The sequence below is a fragment of the Acanthopagrus latus genome, chromosome 2 (assembly GCF_904848185.1).
Source record: "Acanthopagrus latus isolate v.2019 chromosome 2, fAcaLat1.1, whole genome shotgun sequence".
NCBI lineage: Eukaryota > Metazoa > Chordata > Actinopteri > Spariformes > Sparidae > Acanthopagrus > Acanthopagrus latus.
In genome coordinates this window covers 28,755,951-28,777,720 of record NC_051040.1, presented here as the reverse complement: position 1 = coordinate 28,777,720, position 21,770 = coordinate 28,755,951, and the positions used below count along the sequence as shown (strand labels likewise).

The following is a 21,770-nucleotide window of genomic DNA, read 5'->3' as shown; positions in this document are numbered from 1 at the left end:
TTACAGTGTGTTACAGGTTTTTTTCATCAACTCACCAGACTGACTTCTTGTTCTAATCGTTTTCTTTAACCACTCAGACAGAAGACTCAAGAAATCTCATGGTGTTCATATTTTGTAAAAGTCACTGTTGCAGTATCCCTATTAATGTATTTGGTCAAAAATGTTGCGATATTTGGTTTTGTCTTACAGTCCTAGCATAAACCTCTTCCCCTATTAAATGTCCTCCAGCCAGAGAGGGGATGCAGCACAGGTACTGTCGGTGGATCTTTAATCATCTCAAAAGAATTGCATAATACTGCAGTCTTTCATCTTGCCCAACACAAACTCTAGCTCTGTATGCCACCAAATGATTTAATCATTACGTCCTTACTCTTGTGTATTTCCTGTTTTAAAGCGCATGATGAAGCTGGACACTAGACAAAGAGGGATCAATGTTAAGAATAAATCAACAGGCCATCAGTTATGGAGCATGGCAGTAGGAATAACCCACACTGTCTTGTACCGATTTCAGAACCTTGTAAACTGTTCTACGAAATAGCTGCATCAAAATGACTAATTGTATATTATCATGAAAATCCTAATAGGAATAAATAATGAAAATACTGATTTGACTGCATTTATATCCATCAACAATCAGAGGACATGGCACCCAATAGAAGTAGTTATAAGTGAATTACAAGTCACTTCAACTTGGTACTCATTGGTTCCCTCTGTTAACCCATCAAAACACAGACATCATCACTCTCAATGACATCACATATCTTGTCTTCAGAGTGTATCGTCTGTGTTTGTATGAAAGCCCTTTGTCCATTAAGGTAGAAAAGCGTGGCATACAGTCAGTCTTTTTCACCATTCATTGAACACAACAGATTGTACCTTCTCTCTGCTTTCTCTCAGCATCTCTCCTTCTTCCCCTTTGTCGCCATGGCAGCAGTTACTGCGGTGACAGCGGTCCAAATCTAAGGTTACCGCTGGTCTCTTCAAACAGAAACATGGCTGCTGCTACACTTTCTGACAGTTCAAAGAGAGCCTGAGCTGAATCAGTCAGTCAAGAGGCAGGCCTGTTCTTTTTCATGCGCAGAGATATCACGTCTTTTTTTTTTTTTGATCGCTTGTGTAGTTAATGATGACACACTGATTCAGTGATCGTTAACAAAGAGCATATGTAATGCTTTCATGTATTGGACGCAAACAGTCTGTTTTTCAAACCTCTCAGATTTGGCTGTGATGCCATTAGATTCACACAGGCTGGTTTTACCCCTGACAGATGTGCTTTAGTTAATGGAACGCACGTCATATTTTTGATTACATGTGTTCTGGTCATATCATTTCTATTTAAAGTGACCATGAGGAACTCTTAAGTGTTTATAAAACAGTCTCATGATTCCTCTGATGATTTTAAATGACCCGTGACAGCAAACAAGAAAACACTCCTATTTTTATATAGTTATTATTAGTGCCTGTGCTCGGGTCCGATCACAGTGAATGTATACCTTATTGCATCCATCCTGCTGCCTGTTTGTCACTCGCTTACAAAACAAATGCAGATGCCGCCGCCAACCAGAGAAGGGTGCTAATACATCAAAAAGTGTTTTGTTACACATTTGGTATCAAATATGGCAAAATGAAATACAAAATACTGGCAGGAGAAAATGTATTTTACTAAAATAAAAATGATTTGTCATTTAAAGAATACAAAAAGACTTTCTCGACTTTCTCGTCCCGCTGAAGTCCTGCACTCCCAACACATGTGGGCTCAGAACAAGGGAGATACACTAGAGACTTCTGCCGACTGAGCCACTTAAGGTCGCCGGCCAGGTTGGAGGGTCGAAAGACGCTGTGTGATGATCTCAGATTCCGCTGCTCTTAGTCCCAAACACCTGCTTTCTTTTCCATTGATGTTGACAGTATTTCTGCCAGTATGTGATTCCTTAGTAAAAGCCAAGGCAGCCAATTGCCAATGGAAGAAATTGCTCAGAATTTGCACCCCTTCTTATTTCAATAACAATATCTGTCATATCTGTAGCTGCCTGACCTGCTGGTGCCTCACTTGTAAAACAGTTGACAGAAGTTTGATAAACAAGCACAATATCCACAAATAGATTCTCTTCAGCACACACGCATCAACATTGACGTGACCCCCTTAAAGGACTCACCCACCAAAATTGGACATTGTAAGCCGAGAGTTACACAAATGCTGTAATGTTTCATTTCAAATTACATAACATCACACTGCTGCAAATGTCATGATGAATCCCATAAGATCCAGTCAGCGGCATGTCAACGCAGCGGCATCTGTTTCTAAGACAACAGCTCATACCAGAGCTTGCCAGTTCAAACTTGACTTTTAAGAGAGTTTGTTTTTTTTTTTTTTTACGTTTTGCAAGATCAACAAAATACAAAAAGGCTGCCTGACCCAGGATGAACCTCTGTGAGTCATAGTTCTATTCTATCTTTAAGCATTCCAACTCCACAACTGCTCTGCTCTCTGGCATTTCAGCCTTTAGTCAGTTTATGGCTATTTAGCTTGAAATGATGGCGCACATGAACTTTTCAGCTCGTGTCTGTCTACAGACAGGTGATAAAATAAAGGTAATTATTGAGTTGATTAATATAGAAAATGAAGATTAATCCATACTGTGCTTAGAGTTCACTGAATGTTATGACAGTAATGATGTGAATTATAGCTATGGCAGTCATGTTGTTGGGTATGCCTGCACCTCTGACACATTAAAACCCCAAAAGTTGCATTGAGCTCACTATCCATGTGTCCATGGGGCGCACCATATTTTATCCCTACTGCTACTTTGTGAGCAACAAATCAGTATTTGAAAAAATTATAGGAAACTCTTGATCAACACAGAAAAACATCCGCTGGTCACATCAGTTCTGACCTGCATCTGGATACTGAGTGCCTATCTCAAACATTGTGACATGATACTTTCTGCTGCAACAAGACCAATCCTTGACAAAGATTTCAACAATCAAGGCTACAAACTTTCTATTTGTCAGTAAACTAACTGGGTCACTGTCAGGGCGATAATGAAGGACGATGCTTATTACCTTTCAGGAGATGTGCCATGTTACACCATAATGTAGAAATAAACCACTATATAGTTTATTTGAATTTGTGTGTCCTGTTCATAATTCAGTTGTGAAGTCCCAGCAGACACAGAGCGTCTGTTTTATCCTGTTTCTGTAATGTACTCTGAGCAACAAAATCAGGAGACTGTTTAATTTTAAGATACATTTTCAGCATACCTGAGTATAACCATGATTGTAATTGTAGAACATCAAACGGGAATTTAACAGTACAATTAGCCAGAAATCACAAAATGTACTGGGGATCCGTCTAAGTGACCACCTGTGTTGTCCCGGTCACAACATTACTGCTGTCGCCCTCACAGACATCAGATCTCAGCCCAGCTGAACACCTGTGGAAGACTTTTATTGTAGAAGAATGTTTTTCATCTCTCCGATAGAGTTCACAGACTAGAAACTATAATAAGGAGCTGTGAAGCTGTACTTGAGGCTTGTGGTGGACCAACACCTTGCCACAACGCATTATGTTAGTTTTTCCTGCAACTGCAAGGACTGCATGACTGTAAGTGTGCTCAAAGCAGTGGGTGTGGGACAGACCAGTAGCAAAACAGACTGAGTTGACTTCACATGGGCTTTCCCCAGAGTTTGACAGTGCATGACACATTTGGTTTAAAAAAAAGAAAGAAAAAAAACATACTGATATTCACATGTAGTGTGGTAAAATGATAACATTGTTCCTGCCTTGCAGTTGTGTGGCACAGACAGTCCCCTGACTCACTGTGTTTAAGCTCGTCATTCAAAACAACTCTTTTCTGCTTTAGACAAGGTGACGGCTGTCATACTGCCATCTCCCCAACAAAGTAAACACACTGTCAGGCAGACTGTCATAAACTGTCGGTAAACTACATGACAAGCCATCTATTTGCGTCTTAAATTTTATTTTTCACTCACATTTTTTACACTGTGTGAAAATTGTAGTAGACCGATAATTGGTCTGGACAATTTCAGCATTTCAGTATCTGTATTTTTTGTGTAAATGCACAATGAATAAAACAAATACATTTGAAATGCAATAGTCGGGTGTGATGCTGCATCCTCTCTCTGTTAGTGGTCACCATTCTGTGGTGTAACTTCTAACTAGAATTAAATAAATGGGGTGGCATGAAAGTATTAAAAAAAATTAGTAGCATTTACGTGCTGAAGCAAAGTACCTCAAAATCATACATCCTCGAATAAATTGTAGTTGGGTACATTCCATCACTGGTGATTCTCTGCTTTAAGACTAAGATTGTTATTTCTCCTGTATTTTAAGCCGTAGTTAAGGAAGTCAAACGTTGAGGCAGCAGAAGCTGTTAAGTTATACATTTATTGTCAGGACCGTCATCACCTGATGACATCATCAGCCATCATTCTGTCACACCTGACCAATAAAATGTAACTTTCCATGATGAGTTAACTGACCTTTACGGCCTTTAAGTTCAGTGGACTTCCCCTAATCTCTGCTGTTTTGCATACTTGATCAGTTTAGTCTTTGGGACTAGCACACTTGACACTTCAAATTTTGGTTAACTCAATATAGCAGTTTTTTTTTTTTAATCAATTATGTATATTTCTTGAAAAATGCGTCATACTCTGTCATAACCCCTGTGGCTTTACAAGGTTGACTTCAGCGTAGTCATCAGTGCTTTAGTGTTTGTCAAGCAGAAGGTCTCTGAATGAATCATCCAGCCACTGCAGGTTCACTGCACTCATTCAGCACTGTGGCTAAAAATATGGCGGCAACTTAGAATTATTTTCATTGTCAATTAATCAGTTGTTTACAACCTTGATGAATCAGTTTGTCGGTGGGTCCATAAAATGTACGAAAATGGCTGAAAATTCCTGATCGTGCTGGAAAAAACCCAAGAAGATGTCCTCAAATGTCTCATCTACTCCAACTGATCAGTTATCGGAGTAGTTGCCAATTTCAAGGTTGACAAATAATCTTTGCAGAGCTCTATAAAAATGAATGAAAACCTTAGTTGGCTCACAGAAGTCATTTTTCATTTCACAGACATCATTACACTTTAATCAGTAAATCACTGGGGAATCCATTTACTGTGTTTATCCACTATTTAAATGTGTGGAAACTTTGATTCCTACATTACTAAATTAACGTTGATATTCTTTGATCCATTGAGATAAGAGTTGCATAAAGTAAGGACCGAAGATAAGCTTTTATTGATCTCCAGTTGTTGCAGCAATAGCCTACAGAGAAGGAGATAAAAGTTAAAAAAAAATATATCAGGTTTATAAAATTTTAATTAAAACTAACTATACAGCAACTGAAGACACAGGTCTGGTATATGTGAGTGGCATATACCAGACAACTATGTGATGTGATAGGGTGATTGAGTGGGACGATCCGGTCATCGGGTGAATGAGCTCCTCTGTAGATGAGAGAGGAAGTTGCTGGTGGATGTAGAAGTTTGCAAAGTATGACAAACTCTTGTCTTCCCTTTTTTTAAACCACATGTGAAGCTCCTGTGCTGTGTGTGACCCACTGACATGGACACACTTCATTAGCTCGACTCCCCATGGTAAATTGGTTGTGTTTGCACACACTGATCCATAATGTTCTCCTTCTTGCCCCCCGAGTTCAACAAAATGACAACAGCGCCCTCTGGCATGGACTTTAACTCTCAAGAAAGCTTTTTGATTGAAATTTTGATTTTTCAAGGCTGTTGTAAATATTGCACTGGCTCTGGACGGTCTGGAAGGCCAGTTTCAGAAACAGAAATATTAGTCTTACGTCATATTTTTTACCGAAGGAAATCATTTCTACATCATTAGATTTCAATAAAGGTTACGTCAAAGAATTATTCTATGAGAGGTGACTACTGACTACTGAGGAAACAGTGGTTCGTACAGCATGCCAGCGCCATGGAAAAGAGGCGTGACGGTATACAACACAACACTGATATCTATGTGTGTGTGTGTGTGTGTGTGTGTGTGTGTGTGTATGTGTTTTTTACGTGTTTCCCCCCATTTTCCACCTGTAAAGCTAAACACGTTTCTGCCAACTATATAACTTAGACCTAGACTTTCTTTGTATGGCATTCAGATTTCACCTTACAGTGCAATCGGAACAAAATGTCATTGCAGGCGGCTCGGCATAGTACAGGATAACAACAGCAGCAAGTATTTACATAAAGATAAATTAATAAGTAAGTGCAAACATAAATGCATAAATGAACTTTATTTGTAGAGCATCTTTCTAAATACAGAGTTTAGAAGTGCTTTTGATACTATTGAACAGAAAAAGAATTTAGTAAATAACCACAATCAATTAGGGACCAAATGAAGTTACTTTTGTTACTTGACCCAGTTACTTTGTTTTCTGCTCTCCCACTGTATCTCTCCCCCTCTCCCCCTCTCGCTCCCTGTCCGTCTTTCTCCCTGTCTCTGTCTCTCTTTCCCCCTCTCTCTTCCTGTCTCTGTCCCTCCCTGTCTCTCTCTCTCTCAGTTCAATTCAATTCAATTCAAAGCGGCTTTATTGCTATGAAAGTCTGAACAACAATGTTGCCATAGCATCCGTTCAAACACTCGGACACAACAATAACTTAACGTAAACACCAACACAACACCAAGGTTGATTTTTTTTAATTTTTTTAATCTCTTTCTGTTCTTCTTAACAATATTCCACAGGCCTACTTTAAGCCACTGCAGTTTGCAAATGGGCAAGTGTCTCTTGGCGTGTGGGTTGGGAAGAGATTATGCTTTAAGCTTAAAGGTCATTTTTGTATGAGCATGTGATACCCACTAACACAGTAATCTTGTAATGTTATACCCCGTGTCCCAACTAGTCCTAACTAACTTGTGGAAATGGGACGTGTCTTCACAAAGCCTCTCATAGTCACGTTGTTAAAACTTCTTTGCGCAGGTTGTCCTAATCGCATGGCTGCTTCATTGGATTGTAGTAGATGTTAATGGTGTAAATGTTGTGTCGACCCATCTGATCAGGTGTAATCAGTGACTAGTGAAATCTGCTCTGAGGCGACAGGCTTGTTGCTCAGCTGTTGACTACTCTGACATGATCTGCTAATGTGTTAATCGTGTTGTGTGCACGAGATGGTATGAAGTGTCCGTATGTTTCACGTTGTCCCATGTGTTTTCTGTTTTAGGTGATCTACACCTCATTTGGAGGCTCTTCTAAAGGGCTGCACTTCAACAATCTGATAGTGGGTCTGGTGCTTCTGACCCGAGGACGCGATGAGGAGAAGGCTAAATGTAAGTTGATTATGATTATCTTCTGTTGGTTTTATGTTCTTCTCAGTCTCAGTGTACAGATCAGAGCGAGACTAATTATCGCGGCCGATATTCAGCATTTTTCCAGTTAATGGCATCTGTGTTTTTTAATGTCCTGTTGCCGTTAAACTTAATTTAATGATTCACTACTTTGGTTGTCTGTCTGTAGTCACCACTCTGTGGTCTTACTCAATGTCCCGTCCCCAACAGTATCTAAGTGGTTACATTTCACAGGTAATAACCTACCAGCACCAAATAAAAAGTAACTAAGAGCTAAATTTATCAGGAAAATGTAGTGGAGGGGAATATTAAGTAGCAGAAAATGGAGGCACTTGAGTATCTTATGTATGTCAAAACTTGCTTTTAGTACAGTATGGAATTAAATTATAGTTATTTACACTCCATCACTGGCTATCCTAAATTTTTAGAAAACGTGTTATTTTTACTGCAAATGTTTATCGGCTCAAAATATCAGTCATCTGTCTCCTGCTTTGCTTATAATCAGTATCAATATCGGCCCTGACAAGAAGTTGCTGGTGGATGTGCATAGATTTTCCAACAACCTATAAAATGACAAAACAGTTCTGACTTAGTCAAACTTGAACAAAATGAATTATTCTGTGTCAGAAAATCACATCCAACCATACACTGTAAATATACATCATGTCATTATCGCAGGAGCTGATTTGCAGTAAATAGTTGTCTTGCTCAGTGTCAGCGGAGGTCGCATTGGTCCTGTATTGCTTTATTTTATTCAAAAATCGAAACAAAACAAAAACCCTAACTGATGTCTGTACAACTACAATTGCATCTCTCAATGGACACAACAACAGAAGACAAAGTCTGATGAGGTGGTGAAGTAGCATGGACTCATGGGAGTTGTTGTCTTGTTGAAAATCTATCTGAAGATCTATCTAGGAGTAGGTAATGTCAACATCTGTAAACAACAGAGTGGTTACCTCCCTGTCTGTCTATCAAGCTTTAAACAGTAGGTTCATTAGCTGTTGTTCCTCTCAAGCCATGCACCATTTGATGTAGTTTATAAGAGAAGTATGTTCCCTCACTCCACAATACCCTTTTCAAATGGTCTTTTAATGATAACCTCATTAAAGCTTGTATGGCAGATGATGTTACAATTGGGAACAAAGCATTGCATCACCAAGTTGCTGATTTCATCAAAATTCCCCTGATTTGATTGAAGATTTCATCATTTAAAAACCATGATTGTGTTCAAGTGTTTTTTCAGGTCCTCATTTCTGCCTCTTCATCTCTCTCTGACTGTTTCTCTCTCTCTCTCTCTCCTCCTTGGCTCGTCGTCATTCTTATTCTAATAGTCATGGTTGATGGGTTGCAGGCTGTCTAATCCATCAGGATGGTATTGACATTGTAGCTTCTATCGTCTTTACTGCAGCTGCATGAAAGAGGCCTGCCTTCGTCTGATAAAGCCGAACTGTCTTCTGAGACTGTGTGTGTGTGTGTGTGTGTGCGCTCTCACAGACCTCTTCAGCCTGTTTGCCAGTGATCTAGGCGGATACGCTGCAAGGGAAGATATAGAAGCAGTTCTGCAGGTCCTGGATGGAGAAGTCCCAACCTCCCTCAAGAAGTGCTTCAGTGAGGTCAGCAAACACCACAACCTGTCTTGTCACCACATGGATTCACGCATGAACATTTGCAAGTCCAGTGTGTCTGTTAACTCACTTTGTGCTAAGAAGTACCATTACCAAGTGAGTTACACGACGATCACTTCCATTTTTCCCACCCTCTCTCCCTGGCTCATCACGCTGAGTTTGTTTTCGTCATTATAGAGGTGTTTGTCACATTCTGAAAAAAGGTATTGTTAATGTTTACACATGGAGCCAAAGAGAGCTTTTAATCACAGCAAGTTATTGTACCGGTTATTACCATATACAAGCACATTTCAAATCACAGTATACTTCAGAAAGCTTTGGGCAATACAAGTCAAGTCAAAATCCACCCAGTTTTACATATCATTTATATAAGAAATGATCCAATGAAGATTATTTGATTCAATCTAAGTTGTGTCCATATGAATGTTTATATATACTTGAGTGTTGATGAAATATGCAGTGCATATTATTATTAAAGAAACGTGAATTAAGATGAATGTGGCATTTTAAAATTAGTCCCACTTTATTTTTCGCAAGCTATCCTATCCCGATTCAAATTAAAATGATTTAAGATCATATTGATTTGATTGACATTTTTATGTAGACAAAACATTTAAAAGAAAAAAAAAACATCTATAGAGAACATCTGTTTTACTTATAGGGGCTATATGTCACAATGAGTAGCTAGACTGGATTTCATTGTGAGGGACTTGAGTCATTTTTTGTGAAAGTCCAAAAAGAATGCACATACAGTCACATACTTTATGTGCATTTTCGAGTGCCTTGTTTCAGTGCCTCTCTCCGCTCAGCTAACAGAGAGCGAGAGTAGCTAATGGTTTAGAAGTTGAGTTGTTAATATGAATTAATTAACAATTATCCACAGTTGTCCACAAAACAGAAGTTCCACAGAGCTCCTTAGAAGACATGATTATGATAGTGAATTGATAATCAGAATAAGTTTGTCGGGTCCAAAATTAAGTTTTGTTTATTTGTGTAAGACCTTTAATTTCAGCTTCTAACAAGATTTGTCAGCCAATAATTCTGTTGGATTCACGTTTTGTATGTTTTTTCATCAACGTCAACAATCCTGATAGTTTGTACAGAGAAGAAATGTATAAATGTAAATGATGAATGATGTGAATGCAATGGTGGGAGAAGAATGCCACATTTACTGGCTGAATGTGATCAATAACACATTTAAATCATCAAAATGAAATAAATGGTTTATAGTGTCTATTGTGATGCTGCCAGCATTTAAACATGAGTGACATGTGCAGACAGCCTTGTGCTTTTGACAGACTAACTGTATGTTGATGTGTTGTTGCAGGGTGATAAAGTGAACTATGAGCGCTTCAGGAGCTGGCTGCTACAGAACAAGGAGGCCTTCACTTTGTCCAGATGGCTTCTGTCTGGAGGAGTGTGTGTCACGCTCACAGATGACAGTGACACGCCCACCTTCTACCAGACCCTGGCTGGCGTTACACACTGTAAGTCGCAATCCACGCTGAATCAATGTGTTAACGTATTGTATGCCCACATATGCAAGTGTGTTTACTTGGGGATAGTGACACCAAAGACTGAACCTCGACTCGGGACTGTGGACGTTTGTGTTGTGGTTTTTCTCTTCATTTCAGAATCGTTACACCCTGTTAGTCATATTAATAACCTGCCAAGAAATATTTTAGTTGATGGCTCTTGTTTAATGTTTTCATACTATACCATGAATTTCAGATAATGTCCATTCACTAATATGGCCGGCATACATGTGTTGTAACATCTCACATGGTTAGATCAGCATAATGTCACAATGTAATCCAAATTTGCCTTGCAAGAGATACAGAAGTATCCACCGCTGTACCACCAGACTAAGGAACAGCTTCTGTCCTCAGGCTGTGAGACGTCTAAGCTCATCATCCACACTCATCTGAAATATTCTTTTTATGTTTCTTACCTTCACTAGAGGGGGTTATGTTTTCGCATGTGTCTGTTGGTTGGTTGGTTGTTCAGCAGGACTCCACAAAAAACAAATTAACAGATTTCCAAGGCACTTGGACGAAACTTAACCCGGAATAGACCCTCTTAACTTTTGGTGTGGATCCAGATAAAGGGATAGACCATGGATTTTCTTTCCTGACTTTGTTTTACATTGTGAGCAAAGGTGTTTTTTTCCTTTGGTACAACATCTGAGTCATGTCATGCTCACCAATCTTCACTGAGATGCACAAGTTACCGTTTATATTTGCTCTTCTTTGCCGTTGTTTTTTCTTTAGATCTGTGTTATGCTGCATCAAATGGAAACTAAGCAGATGTTTCCCATCAGAAGCCTCCTAGAAAATGAAGGCTATAAGCCCTTGGAGCGGCTGCAAGACTTTTAATGTGAAACGTTTGTGCAGGAAATGTTGCGTTTCAATGAGAGTAGCTTAACACCAATCAAAACAACTGCTACGTACAACTGAATACTGAGTGAAACCAGTATTTCCGTTAAAAAGGTGAACTAAGAGCAGCAGAGTGGGAAATATGACACGGCTGTTGTAGTAATAAATTAGCTCTGTGGAGATAAACATGTGGCTGTATTTGTCAAGACAACCAGTAAACATGGAGAAAAGACTGAGTTTGCTGCAACAGCAAACTTCTGTCAGCCGTGAATCTGGTGCTAGGGCCTTAAAATACTGAGATTTGGCTTTATCGGGGAGCTGCAGACACACAGCAGTCAGAGTGTGTGCTTTTTTTCTGCCTTGTCTTTGTAGTGAGAAGCAGATAGTTCCCCAGCTGCATCTTCCTCCCCGCTCTGCCTCGCTTGAAGAGTGCAGATGTCATATGAAATACCACGAATGGCTCACAACAGTTGTTAAGGCTTCGATGAAGTCATTCCATTGCATCGCACACCCCCATCAGTGCCAGCGAGTGCCCTGGGAAATGACTGACAAGGCTCAACCTATCTCCCTGATTCACTCACAGTCCATCTTTCACTCAATTTTCCTTTCTTTGATGCCATCTCTCCTTCACCAAGGTGTCTCTCTTTCCACTGCTGCCTTTTATCTCCATTTCCTCACACTCATTCCTGCTCCATGCAGACTGCACTAGTTAATGTGACTGTATATGCGGTGATATGTGACAGCTGTGAAATCCATATTTCTGTTATTTCAAGTAGTATTGACTGAATCGTATTCATCTGCTCAACAAGGTAACTGACCTGGAGATCAATTGCACATTTTTTTGTTTGTTTTCTGATAACCTCAGAAAATTAGGTTGAAGCAAGTGAATCAAAATATATGCAGAGTAAATTACACACATTGGAAACTTCATGTCAGTCGACAGTGGCTGAGCTCTTTCTTTAATGGCATTTCAAACATAAATTGCTGTTGACTGCAGTCTTAATAGTTTAACAAAGGCAGAATATGACCATAAAATGACTCTAGTGGGGAAACTATTGAAAGTAATGAAGTAAATATGGCACCTATGGTCCCAAGGTGCGTTTGTTGGACCCTGCTGTACAACCTGTTTAAAGCTGTTGTGAAACAAGTTTTGCTCTTTTATGTAAGTCATTGGTGTAGCACAGTATACTGGTACTGACTATCGCACTGTGGCACAGTAGCTTTTTAAAATGCTATTGCACCATTTGCACCAAAGCTGGAATTGAAAGCTTGGACAGATTAGTAATCTTGTCTCACAGTCACATTCATTGATCACATCAAAACTGATTTACGAGATAATTCTGGCAATTTTAGCCAATTTTACTCAATTTAGCCAAAGCTCTTATGTAGCTGTTTATTGATTGAAGCACAAAAACTGAGGTTGGAAATCTACAATGCAAAACGCCAGATGTGCATCATGGCTACAGCTGATCATATTCAGCAGATTAGATATCCTCCACGACATGATCCAAATAAAACAATATTTTTGTCAATTTGGCGAGCTTAGGTTTTTGTCCAACAGCAATTCCTGACCTGATGTAAGCTTACATCAGAATGATTCCAGTGAGTTCCATCTAGTGATGTATACAGCACTGCTTGTGAGCTGTGTCTTACCCAGTCTTTTTGTTTGACTGGTTTTTTTTTAATAGGGACTTTGGAGCAGCAAAGTTGAGTTTTGATATACGTCAACATTTATGTCTTATTGTGACTGAGAAATAATGGACACTTTATTGTCATTGTATAAAAGAACACAACAAAACTGTGTCTGCAGCAATCACTTGTGATACTGTGACATGGAAAATTAAAAAACAGTGATATAATTATTTTAAGTTGCAGGCCAAGTAAATTTAGCCAGGCTTTATTTTGCAAATTAAGGACAGAGGGTTGGAAAGAACCTGTCTTGTCAAGAGAACCTGGACGCTGCCTTTAATCTGCTTATCCTCTTAACTTTGCGTCTCTGTATGTGTGTGCATGTGTATGTGTTGGAGAGAGAGAGAGTGTGACTGACACACTCCTGGTTCTTGACTTTCAGAACAAGAAGCTTGACTCATGGCGAAGCTAAGCACAGCGAATCCTTTGCAATCTTGCTAGCCTCTGACGCTATCATGATATGATGACAGTAGAAATCTGCGGGAATTTCAGTCCTTCAGACAGGATGACGTAGTTTCTGTGAGCGGTCATCACGGGGGAGTTTGCGGTGGTACATGCTAGCTGTGGCAGCACCTCTCTAAGGATGTTCCCTGGATAATGGTATGGTATCTCTGCTGTCACTCGGAGAGAGTTGCACCTTTAGGTGGGTATCAGGCCAGGCGAGGCACCTGCCATAGAGACTGATGCAGTAAACTGATCAGAATCATTTATAGCCAGAAGTGTTCTTTAATGTCATATATCTTGCGATTCATGGTTTATTGCTGGTACAGCCATTGTTGGAATGGTTTGTGTGGTAATGTTTGGTGTTGCTACTTTTTAAACAGAAAAGGCTTGTTCATCTAGTAAGTTTTGTCATTGGCTTAAAAAGAAATTAAATTGAATGTATATGAGTAGGGCTACAAATCATACCTCAAAATGTTTTTGGTACCAGCTGAGACCATACCGAAAGCTTTTCATCAAACGCCTTGTCAAGATGGTCTTTTCAAATTTTTAAGCAGATAGTTCTTAACATAACATTATTGCTAATTTTACAATGAATCTTATTTATTAAGTACAGGTTTTTGTGACTTAAGAAAACTTTCCCATTGTACAACACCACTTTGTTTCATTTCGTTTCGTTTTGATCGTTTCATGCTACTACTACTACTACTGTTTTAGCTGTTTGCCTACAGACCTGTGGCTGAAGGATTAGATAGATGCTGATATTTTGCATGTCTTTAGTATCTCAAGGGTGGTAGGAGAGAGAGTCTTTAGGCCCATTTACCACTAATGCATTGAAGATCCTTCAGCTTTTGGCAGAATAGACTGCCAAACTCAAAGTCTTTTAAAATCACAATGACAAAGATTTAAAATCCAACAAAAGATTTTGCTGATGTTACCTTGAGCACTTGCCTAATTTTTGTAAAAGTAGGGAGTGACCCTGATATGGAAGGGAGATGTGCAGGAGGCAATCCATAGAGAGGGTAATGAGTTTTAGAGATTCAGACAGTAGCTCAGCTGTCTTGAGGAATAGTCAGCATGACGAACACAAGTATTTATTTACCTTTCCACTGAGGAGTCTTGTATGATAGGACTCATCATTGATGTATTCAAAAAGCTGATATTCAGAGCTTGATACATCTGCTTTGTTGTGTTAGCTTTGTTGTTTAAGTCAACTGTGTGTGGGTGAGTGTGTGCTTGTTGTATGATTATTGCATTTGAAGTGTTCTTCCCTGGTTTCTGTTGAGTTAGCAATGTCCAGCTGCGCTATGAGACAGAAAGATAGTCACGAGCCTCTTGCTTCCTGCCTTAGTCCATAATCCTCAATAATTTATCAGCTTCATATTATTTCCTCCATGCCATCTCCATATAGTCCTCTCCATGTTCTGAATCATTGATTTTGTACTCAGTGCTCCCTTTTAGTCTGTTTAAGTTAAAACATCTGAGCCACCAGCAGTAAAAACATGATTGAGTGCTTCCAGGTCAGGCAGACTGCCCTGATGTTCACCTCTGGGCTACAGCGACTCAAAACCTGGAGAAGAGAGCAACACCTGTCTCAGACAGTCCATTCTCCAGGGTGCTGCTTCACACACAGTCGACCACAACCATCATCATCCCCTCTGACTGGAAACTGTGACCAATAACTGCTAAAAACAAGCTTTCAGGAAGGTTGTCTTAATGGCCCGACTGGGAAGCGACAGTCCACTTTCTTCCAGGAACTGACTGCCATTTGACTTGTATGTCTGTGTTTTGACACCTGTCATATGTCTTGGCTGCACGCCAACGACTAGCTAGCTGCTGAATCCTATTAGCTTAATCTGTGGATTAGCATGTTGAAGTGGGGAGGCTGGTTCACTGACCCTGGCAGAGGTTCGTATGCTATATTGGTCTGATCCCTATCACTTTGTTACTCAGTTGAGTCAAATACCATTTCACCCTGTGACTATTACACCACTTTGGTTTTGCTTGACCATTATCATGTTTACTCTGCTCCTCTCTAGGTCACAGCATGTACGTGCTCCACTTAACAGTTCACTGTTGTATCATTTAACTTGAGGGTTTCCACCTTGGCTGCAACAGATTATATTGTAATTATATTATGTTTTTTTTCAATTGAAGGTGTGTGAGTCCAAACTTCAGAATAGTCTGTTTATTATCATATACGACAAAAGAGAGCAGTAAAGGAAAGCAGAGGATATTTGATGGAAAGGACTGAAATGATAAATCATAATATTGATTGATTGTATGTGATTGATTATAGAGCATACATTTCAGACTCGAGGTCATCGAGAGACCATTTGGGACCTGCTGAACTGGGCTGGACACAGACCAAAGTTTAGAAGTAGTATCGAGGTTCAGATCGGGTTAGGCCACTTCAACTGACATGGTGCTTTTAGTGAAAACATAGAGTAAAACCATTTAAATATGGTCTGAAATTTGATAATGAATGAAGTCATACCTGATAGGTATGTAGTAGATGATGGGGCCTACTGACGCTTTGAATGCAACAATAAGGCTATCTATTCATTTCCAGACAGAAAACATTAGCTCAGCTGACAGCTGAGTCACCTTCGAGTTGTGTTCATACCTTCAAAACAGAACACCTGTAGAGGTGGATTGGGCTCGATGACACATGTCTCAACTCAGTCAGGTTCAGACAAAATAATTCAAACACAGTTCAATTTCCTGAAAAATGTTCACAATTTTCATTGTGTTGGTATTAAGGTTGGCAGAGTCATGAGGCTAAACAAGACTACGACTGACTGTACAGAGTAGATTTCTGACCAGGCTGTCGGTTATCAGGAGCGACACCTTCCTCCCCCTTCAAGCAGAGAACACGGTCACCTTAGGTGTCCGGCTGAGCGCCACAGGAAGTCTCCTCTTCTAGCAGCTATCATGTGATGTGGTGTCACTGTTGTTCTCTGTACTCCCACTCTGCCATAACAGCTCTCCACCCACCAGACTCCAGTACCAGTCTTTGATGAACACAGGCACCGTTGCTGACACTGCTCTTAAGCACCTTCATTATACCTTGTAGTTAATACTTTGCTCCATTTTATGCATAAAATACAATATTACATTGAAAAGTATTCTGTGACATTATGAAATCATACTACATACAGTACGGATGATAAATTCCTCTATAAGGGCTTCACAATCTGGAAAACATACAACACTCTCTACACTAAGACCTTCTGGTCCTGCCAAAAGCAGGTGGGGAAAAGTTCAAATTAGCCCAATGACTTAAAAAAAAATAAAAGTAGTCTTGAAAATCATTTAAGTGATTTTGTAGTGATTATAAAATATTTCTAGTCTCTAAGAAAAAAGATGATTTTTCTACTTTAATTTGCCATTGTAATTAATTACAGTTGGAGCTGCAACAATTAATCAGTTTTTGATTAATCTGTTGTGTAATAGAGTCTAAATAAAGTCTAAATTCCCATTATCCCATTTCTTATGACAGTAAACAGAACAGGGCACCTGATCAGGTTAATGAGGAGGGCAGCCTGTTGCCAGGAGCTCCTCATCTAACAACTCCTTCTTGTTCCATTACTCCCACAGACTGAATCAAACAGCTCCCCGACACATTTAAAATTACGAGGTATTACCATTCTTGTCATGCACCTTGCAGGCAGTGGGAAAGAGGCAACACAGCAGCAACCCTAGTCTCTGTCAAGGTGTCTACCTTATCACATCATATTCATTTATCACTTCACTCTGCAGCTTATATCAACCTTGCAAGTATATGTACTTCTACCTACCTGCTCTCTATATTCCCACACTGTTAACAGTTAATTTGCTTGTGCTTTTGCAATCACCTCTGCTCTGACATTATGAGCCACACAGTATAGTATGCTTATTGCCTGAACATCTGATCTTGCACCCAGTGTATTGTTGGAAAGAATAAGAATAGCAGTTTTGTGCTCTTGTGTCAGTCTGACCACCAGACAGTGTCAGTAGGCCACGTTCACTTGCAGTACAGACCTGAGGCTATCCAGAGCTTTAAGCTTATGTAATCTCTCCAGTAGCTCCTCCGAAAAACACTGCAAAACTTGGGACCTGATCCCTCTGATGCCTTTCTTTGTTTTCTGTTCTGCAGTGGAGGAGTCAGACATTATAGATTTGGAGAAGCGCTACTGGCTGCTGAAAGCCCAGTCCAGAACCGGCCGCTTTGACTTGGAAACCTTTGTCCCTCTGGTCTCTCCTCCAATCCATGCCTCACTGAGTGAAGGTAGGGCAGAACTGACCTTTTTTCATATGTCTCATGAGGGTGTCAAGTGCATAAAGCTATGAATTAGATCATCATGTCCACTTGAAAGTCGTTATTCTGACCGGTCAATACAGCCCTCTTAATTGACCTGCTCTTTGTGTTAATATTGTCTGTGTCATTGTCTTTTCCAGGCTTATTTCACGCTTTTGATGAGAATCGGGACAATCACATCGACTTTAAAGAGATATCTTGTGGACTGTCTGCGAGCTGCAGGGGGCCCATTGCTGAAAGACAGAAATGTAAGCCGTTCTGTGGTTCAACATCATTACTGATGAATGATCCCCAGAGACTTCAGAGAGTCATACCAAGCTGTTGCATCATTAGTTCTGCTTTGTAGCTGTTATCTGGATGTTAAATGTAGTTTACTGTTAGTGAGTGTAATGTTTTTGGAAAGTGTCAATTAGTTCTGTTGGTCATTAGTGCACAGTCGCCGTTGTCATGGAAACATTTGGGATGTCCTGTGAATAGACTTGAGAGCATGCTGTTTGATTTCAGGGCGGTAGAAACCAGTATATTTGCTTCAGAGCTATGTTTTCATCCGAACACTTCTCTCTTTACTGCCAGTTTGCTTCAAAGTGTTCGATGTGGACCGTGATGGGATTCTGTCTCGAGATGAACTCCATGAAATGGTGGTGGCCTTGCTGGAGGTGTGGAAGGACAATCGCACAGACACACTCCCTGTAAGTCCACAGAACATAGATGTAGGCATGGGCTGTATGTGGCTCTACAGACCTGCAACATCAAACCTCCACTTGTCCCACTGAAACCTGATGCTTGACATAGAAGGTCACATGGGTCTTGTTTTGTTTTTCTTCATGTTCGAGCCCAGAAGCTATTTTCATATGTTGTACCATTTCAGACATGCTAGGCAATCTAATAAAGCTTAGAAATATTTTATTTTAGATCAGGATTTCTCCAGCACACTGCTGAATGGTGTTGGTGTAGGTTAGTGTAATATGTCCTGATGTCAGCACAGGTAGTCGTTCTATCATCAAGTGAGGAGGTTTGCCTACTAATTCCTCAAAAACTGACCCATTAACGCGTCATATTGTACTTGTTTAACCTGTACATGAACAGAAATGAAAAAAGTGAATGTTTGGGGTTTAGTGGGCTTGAGACTTGATTTCTTGACAAACGACAGTTAACACATGCAAACAGCACTTCTGTGTAGCATTTCTAGATGAAAATCAAGTCGATTGATATGGTGAGCACAGGTTTTTCTTGCCATGTAGACCTAACGGTAACGGTGAGATAGAATCAGAGGCCAAACCTTATTCGATTTGTGGAGCCAGTGCCGACACCAATATTAGGTGGTAAAAAATTAAGATGTAAATTAATATATATTGGCCCATATGCAAACTGTTTCAGCATGTATGACATTACGAACAGACAGATATCGATTAACACTGGACCGGAATTGCAGTAATAACCCATCTCACATTTTTACACTCATGTCTGTTGTGATCTTCTTCAAAGCTGAAGGTGAGGTGCTTGGTGTTTGCTACTTGAAGCTTATACATTTTTTTTTATGTTGCAGGAGCTGCACAGTAGCGTGTCAGACATCGTAGAGGACATTCTGAAGATGCATGACACAACCAAGGTGAGACTCTTGGTGACAGAATCATTATCGATGTAGCTGTCAGGAAGTTAATCCTTTGACTTCTATCCTGCAATATAATTCGATTTTATAACCTTGATCAAGAGAAGGTCATCAACACTTTACACTCAACTCCAGCTTCAACCTTTCACATTCATATTGTTCGACATATTGTCAGTACACCTGCAGCAGCCTCCTTGTCTTACCTCGAAGATATTTATACTCACAATAACCATAGAAGAAGAATGGATTTTCTTTCACCCTTTATAAGGTCTCAGAGAATTGTAAATCTGAGTATGATGACCTTTGTGTTTTTTGACTGCTTGCTAGCTGGGTCACTTGACCCTGGAGGACTACCAGATCTGGAGCGTGAAGAGTGCTTTGGCCAATGAGTTCTTAAACCTCCTTTTCCAGGTCAGTATAGACATACTAGATACTGTAGTTGTAAAACCTTCATTGATTGTCAAAGTTTTTTTTTTTTTTTGATTCAAAATCATTTTTTATGTGTTTTGTAAATCTTTGTGTGTTTTTCTTGGTCCAGGTCTGCCACATAGTCCTAGGGCTCAGGCCCGGTACTCCCGAGGAGGAGGGACAGATCATCAGGCATGTACCTGTCCACTTTGTCTGTCATGTCATTGTTCACAACTTTGAATATGCAGTTGAACCTAACAAATGTCTTCATTTGATTTGTGTGCGTGTGTTTGATTGTGTGTGTGTGTGTGTGTGTGTTTGATTGTGTGTGTGTGTGTGTGTAGGGGTTGGTTAGAGAGGGAGAGCAGACATGGGCTGCAGCAGGGTCAGAACTGGTTCCTCATCTCCATGCTGTGGTGGCAGCAGTGGAAGGACTACGTTAAATACGTAAGTCCAGTTCAACAAGCTGAAATGTGTGGATATGCTGAACATGTGTACAGAGATTAACATCACAGAACATTAGTACAACACGAAATATATGTTGCTTAATAAGGAAGTGACTTATAGAAGTGTTGAGGTTTCGTAACTCCCAGAGAGGAAGGAGAGTTCAGACTGACTGCATCTGGAAATCTTCAATTGCTTTTTAACCAGCTGATAGACTTTTGTGTTTTTATTTCACTCAGGTCCAACAGTATGTTATATGGATTCAAGAGCGGTTTTCATTTCATTAATGAAAACTGTGATGAAAAATGTTCATCAAATGTTTTTTTCCTAACTAATTTGAAACAAGGATGAGCTAAAAGTAAACATCTGATGATAAAAACTAAGACAAAGATGATGTTGTGTTTTGTTTTCCTGGATGAGACGGGACTGAAATGTTTGTGGTGGATAATCAGATATTAATGATTTCCTCTGCCAGCTGTAAGTTTAGTCATAATATGAACGAAACCACTCTGTCATTGATTGATGTGTGCAGATTCCCTGAATCCCAGGTGATTGCTGTCCCAAACCAACAAAGAGTTAGTGACAACAACGTGATGGATTTTGGTCGGCACAAACTTTATGTATTTGTCAGCTAGAAGGACCACACAATGCAGTAAAGTGAGACTGAAGACTTCCTTTTCGTTTTTCAGTCAGAAATCCCCTCCTCCCTCTCTGCATGAATGCGCAGCAATAATCGCCTGACACAACGGCAAACTGCGCCTTCAGGAGCAGACAGGACCGCACCTTTATGGAAATGTCTCTTAACATTGATTTGATAAAGTGGGAAGGGAAACCTGAAAATGCCTTTTGTCTTTTACTGCATGAGTGTGTACTTCCAAAGTCCATCAGTTTTTGAGACCTGGTCTGTCACTGCATCTTGCACAAAAGTCACATTGGGACAGTGACAGTTATGAAAGCCAACACCACATTAACCTCAGATATCACTTTGAACAATGACAGGGCAGTCCCTGCTGTTATCTTCCTGTCCAGGAGCATAAGGGCATCGTGGTGGAGCAGCCGTCCATCCTGAGCTCATTACGAACTCCAATGGCCACAGCCACTATAGAGCCCATCCCACCAGACAGACTAGGAGGACTGGGAACCTTCAGCCCAGTCAGCCCCACCGAGGAGAGGTCACCTGATGCTGTGTCGAGCGCCTCGGAGGCTACAGAGATCGGTCAGTCTTCACAAATCACTAATCAAAAACCGTCGATGGCATTTAAAACCAAACCTCAGAGCTGTACATTGATGAGTATGACATGACTGACAGAATTAGAGCTGTTAAAATGCACATAATGCTGAATATACAATGTGAGCCATCATTGTAGAGATGTACCTCATCTTCCTCAATACCTAGAATTAAGGATATAGTGTCAACCTGGCCTTTATCGATGCCAGCAATTTTAGGTCTCTGCCTGTAGTTGGAAAGCAGTTAACATTTTAGAATTCACAGTATGATAATGTTCAAGCAGAACTCTTTAAACTTCAACCATCAGGAGGAGCAACCC

The 21,770-nt window shown here is 40.1% G+C and overlaps 1 protein-coding gene across 10 annotated transcripts in view; it reads left to right on the top strand.

Moving 5' to 3' along the window:
* The window catches only part of usp32 (ubiquitin specific peptidase 32), a 62,163-nt gene that overhangs the window by 18,075 nt on the left and 22,318 nt on the right, over positions 1–21,770 (top strand). For 7 of the 10 annotated variants that reach the window (XM_037072004.1, XM_037072021.1, XM_037072064.1 and 4 more), the window contains exons 3-13: positions 7,206–7,311; positions 8,827–8,945; positions 10,285–10,444; positions 17,601–17,732; positions 17,903–18,010; positions 18,336–18,451; positions 19,309–19,371; positions 19,699–19,782; positions 19,910–19,971; positions 20,124–20,226; positions 21,223–21,439. In XM_037072004.1, coding sequence (XP_036927899.1) covers positions 7,206–7,311; positions 8,827–8,945; positions 10,285–10,444; positions 17,601–17,732; positions 17,903–18,010; positions 18,336–18,451; positions 19,309–19,371; positions 19,699–19,782; positions 19,910–19,971; positions 20,124–20,226; positions 21,223–21,439 — 1,270 coding nt within the window. The remainder of the gene's footprint in view (positions 1–7,205; positions 7,312–8,826; positions 8,946–10,284; positions 10,445–17,600; positions 17,733–17,902; positions 18,011–18,335; positions 18,452–19,308; positions 19,372–19,698; positions 19,783–19,909; positions 19,972–20,123; positions 20,227–21,222; positions 21,440–21,770) is intronic. The other 3 variants (XM_037072041.1, XM_037072074.1, XM_037072049.1) reach the window with 1 other exon arrangement.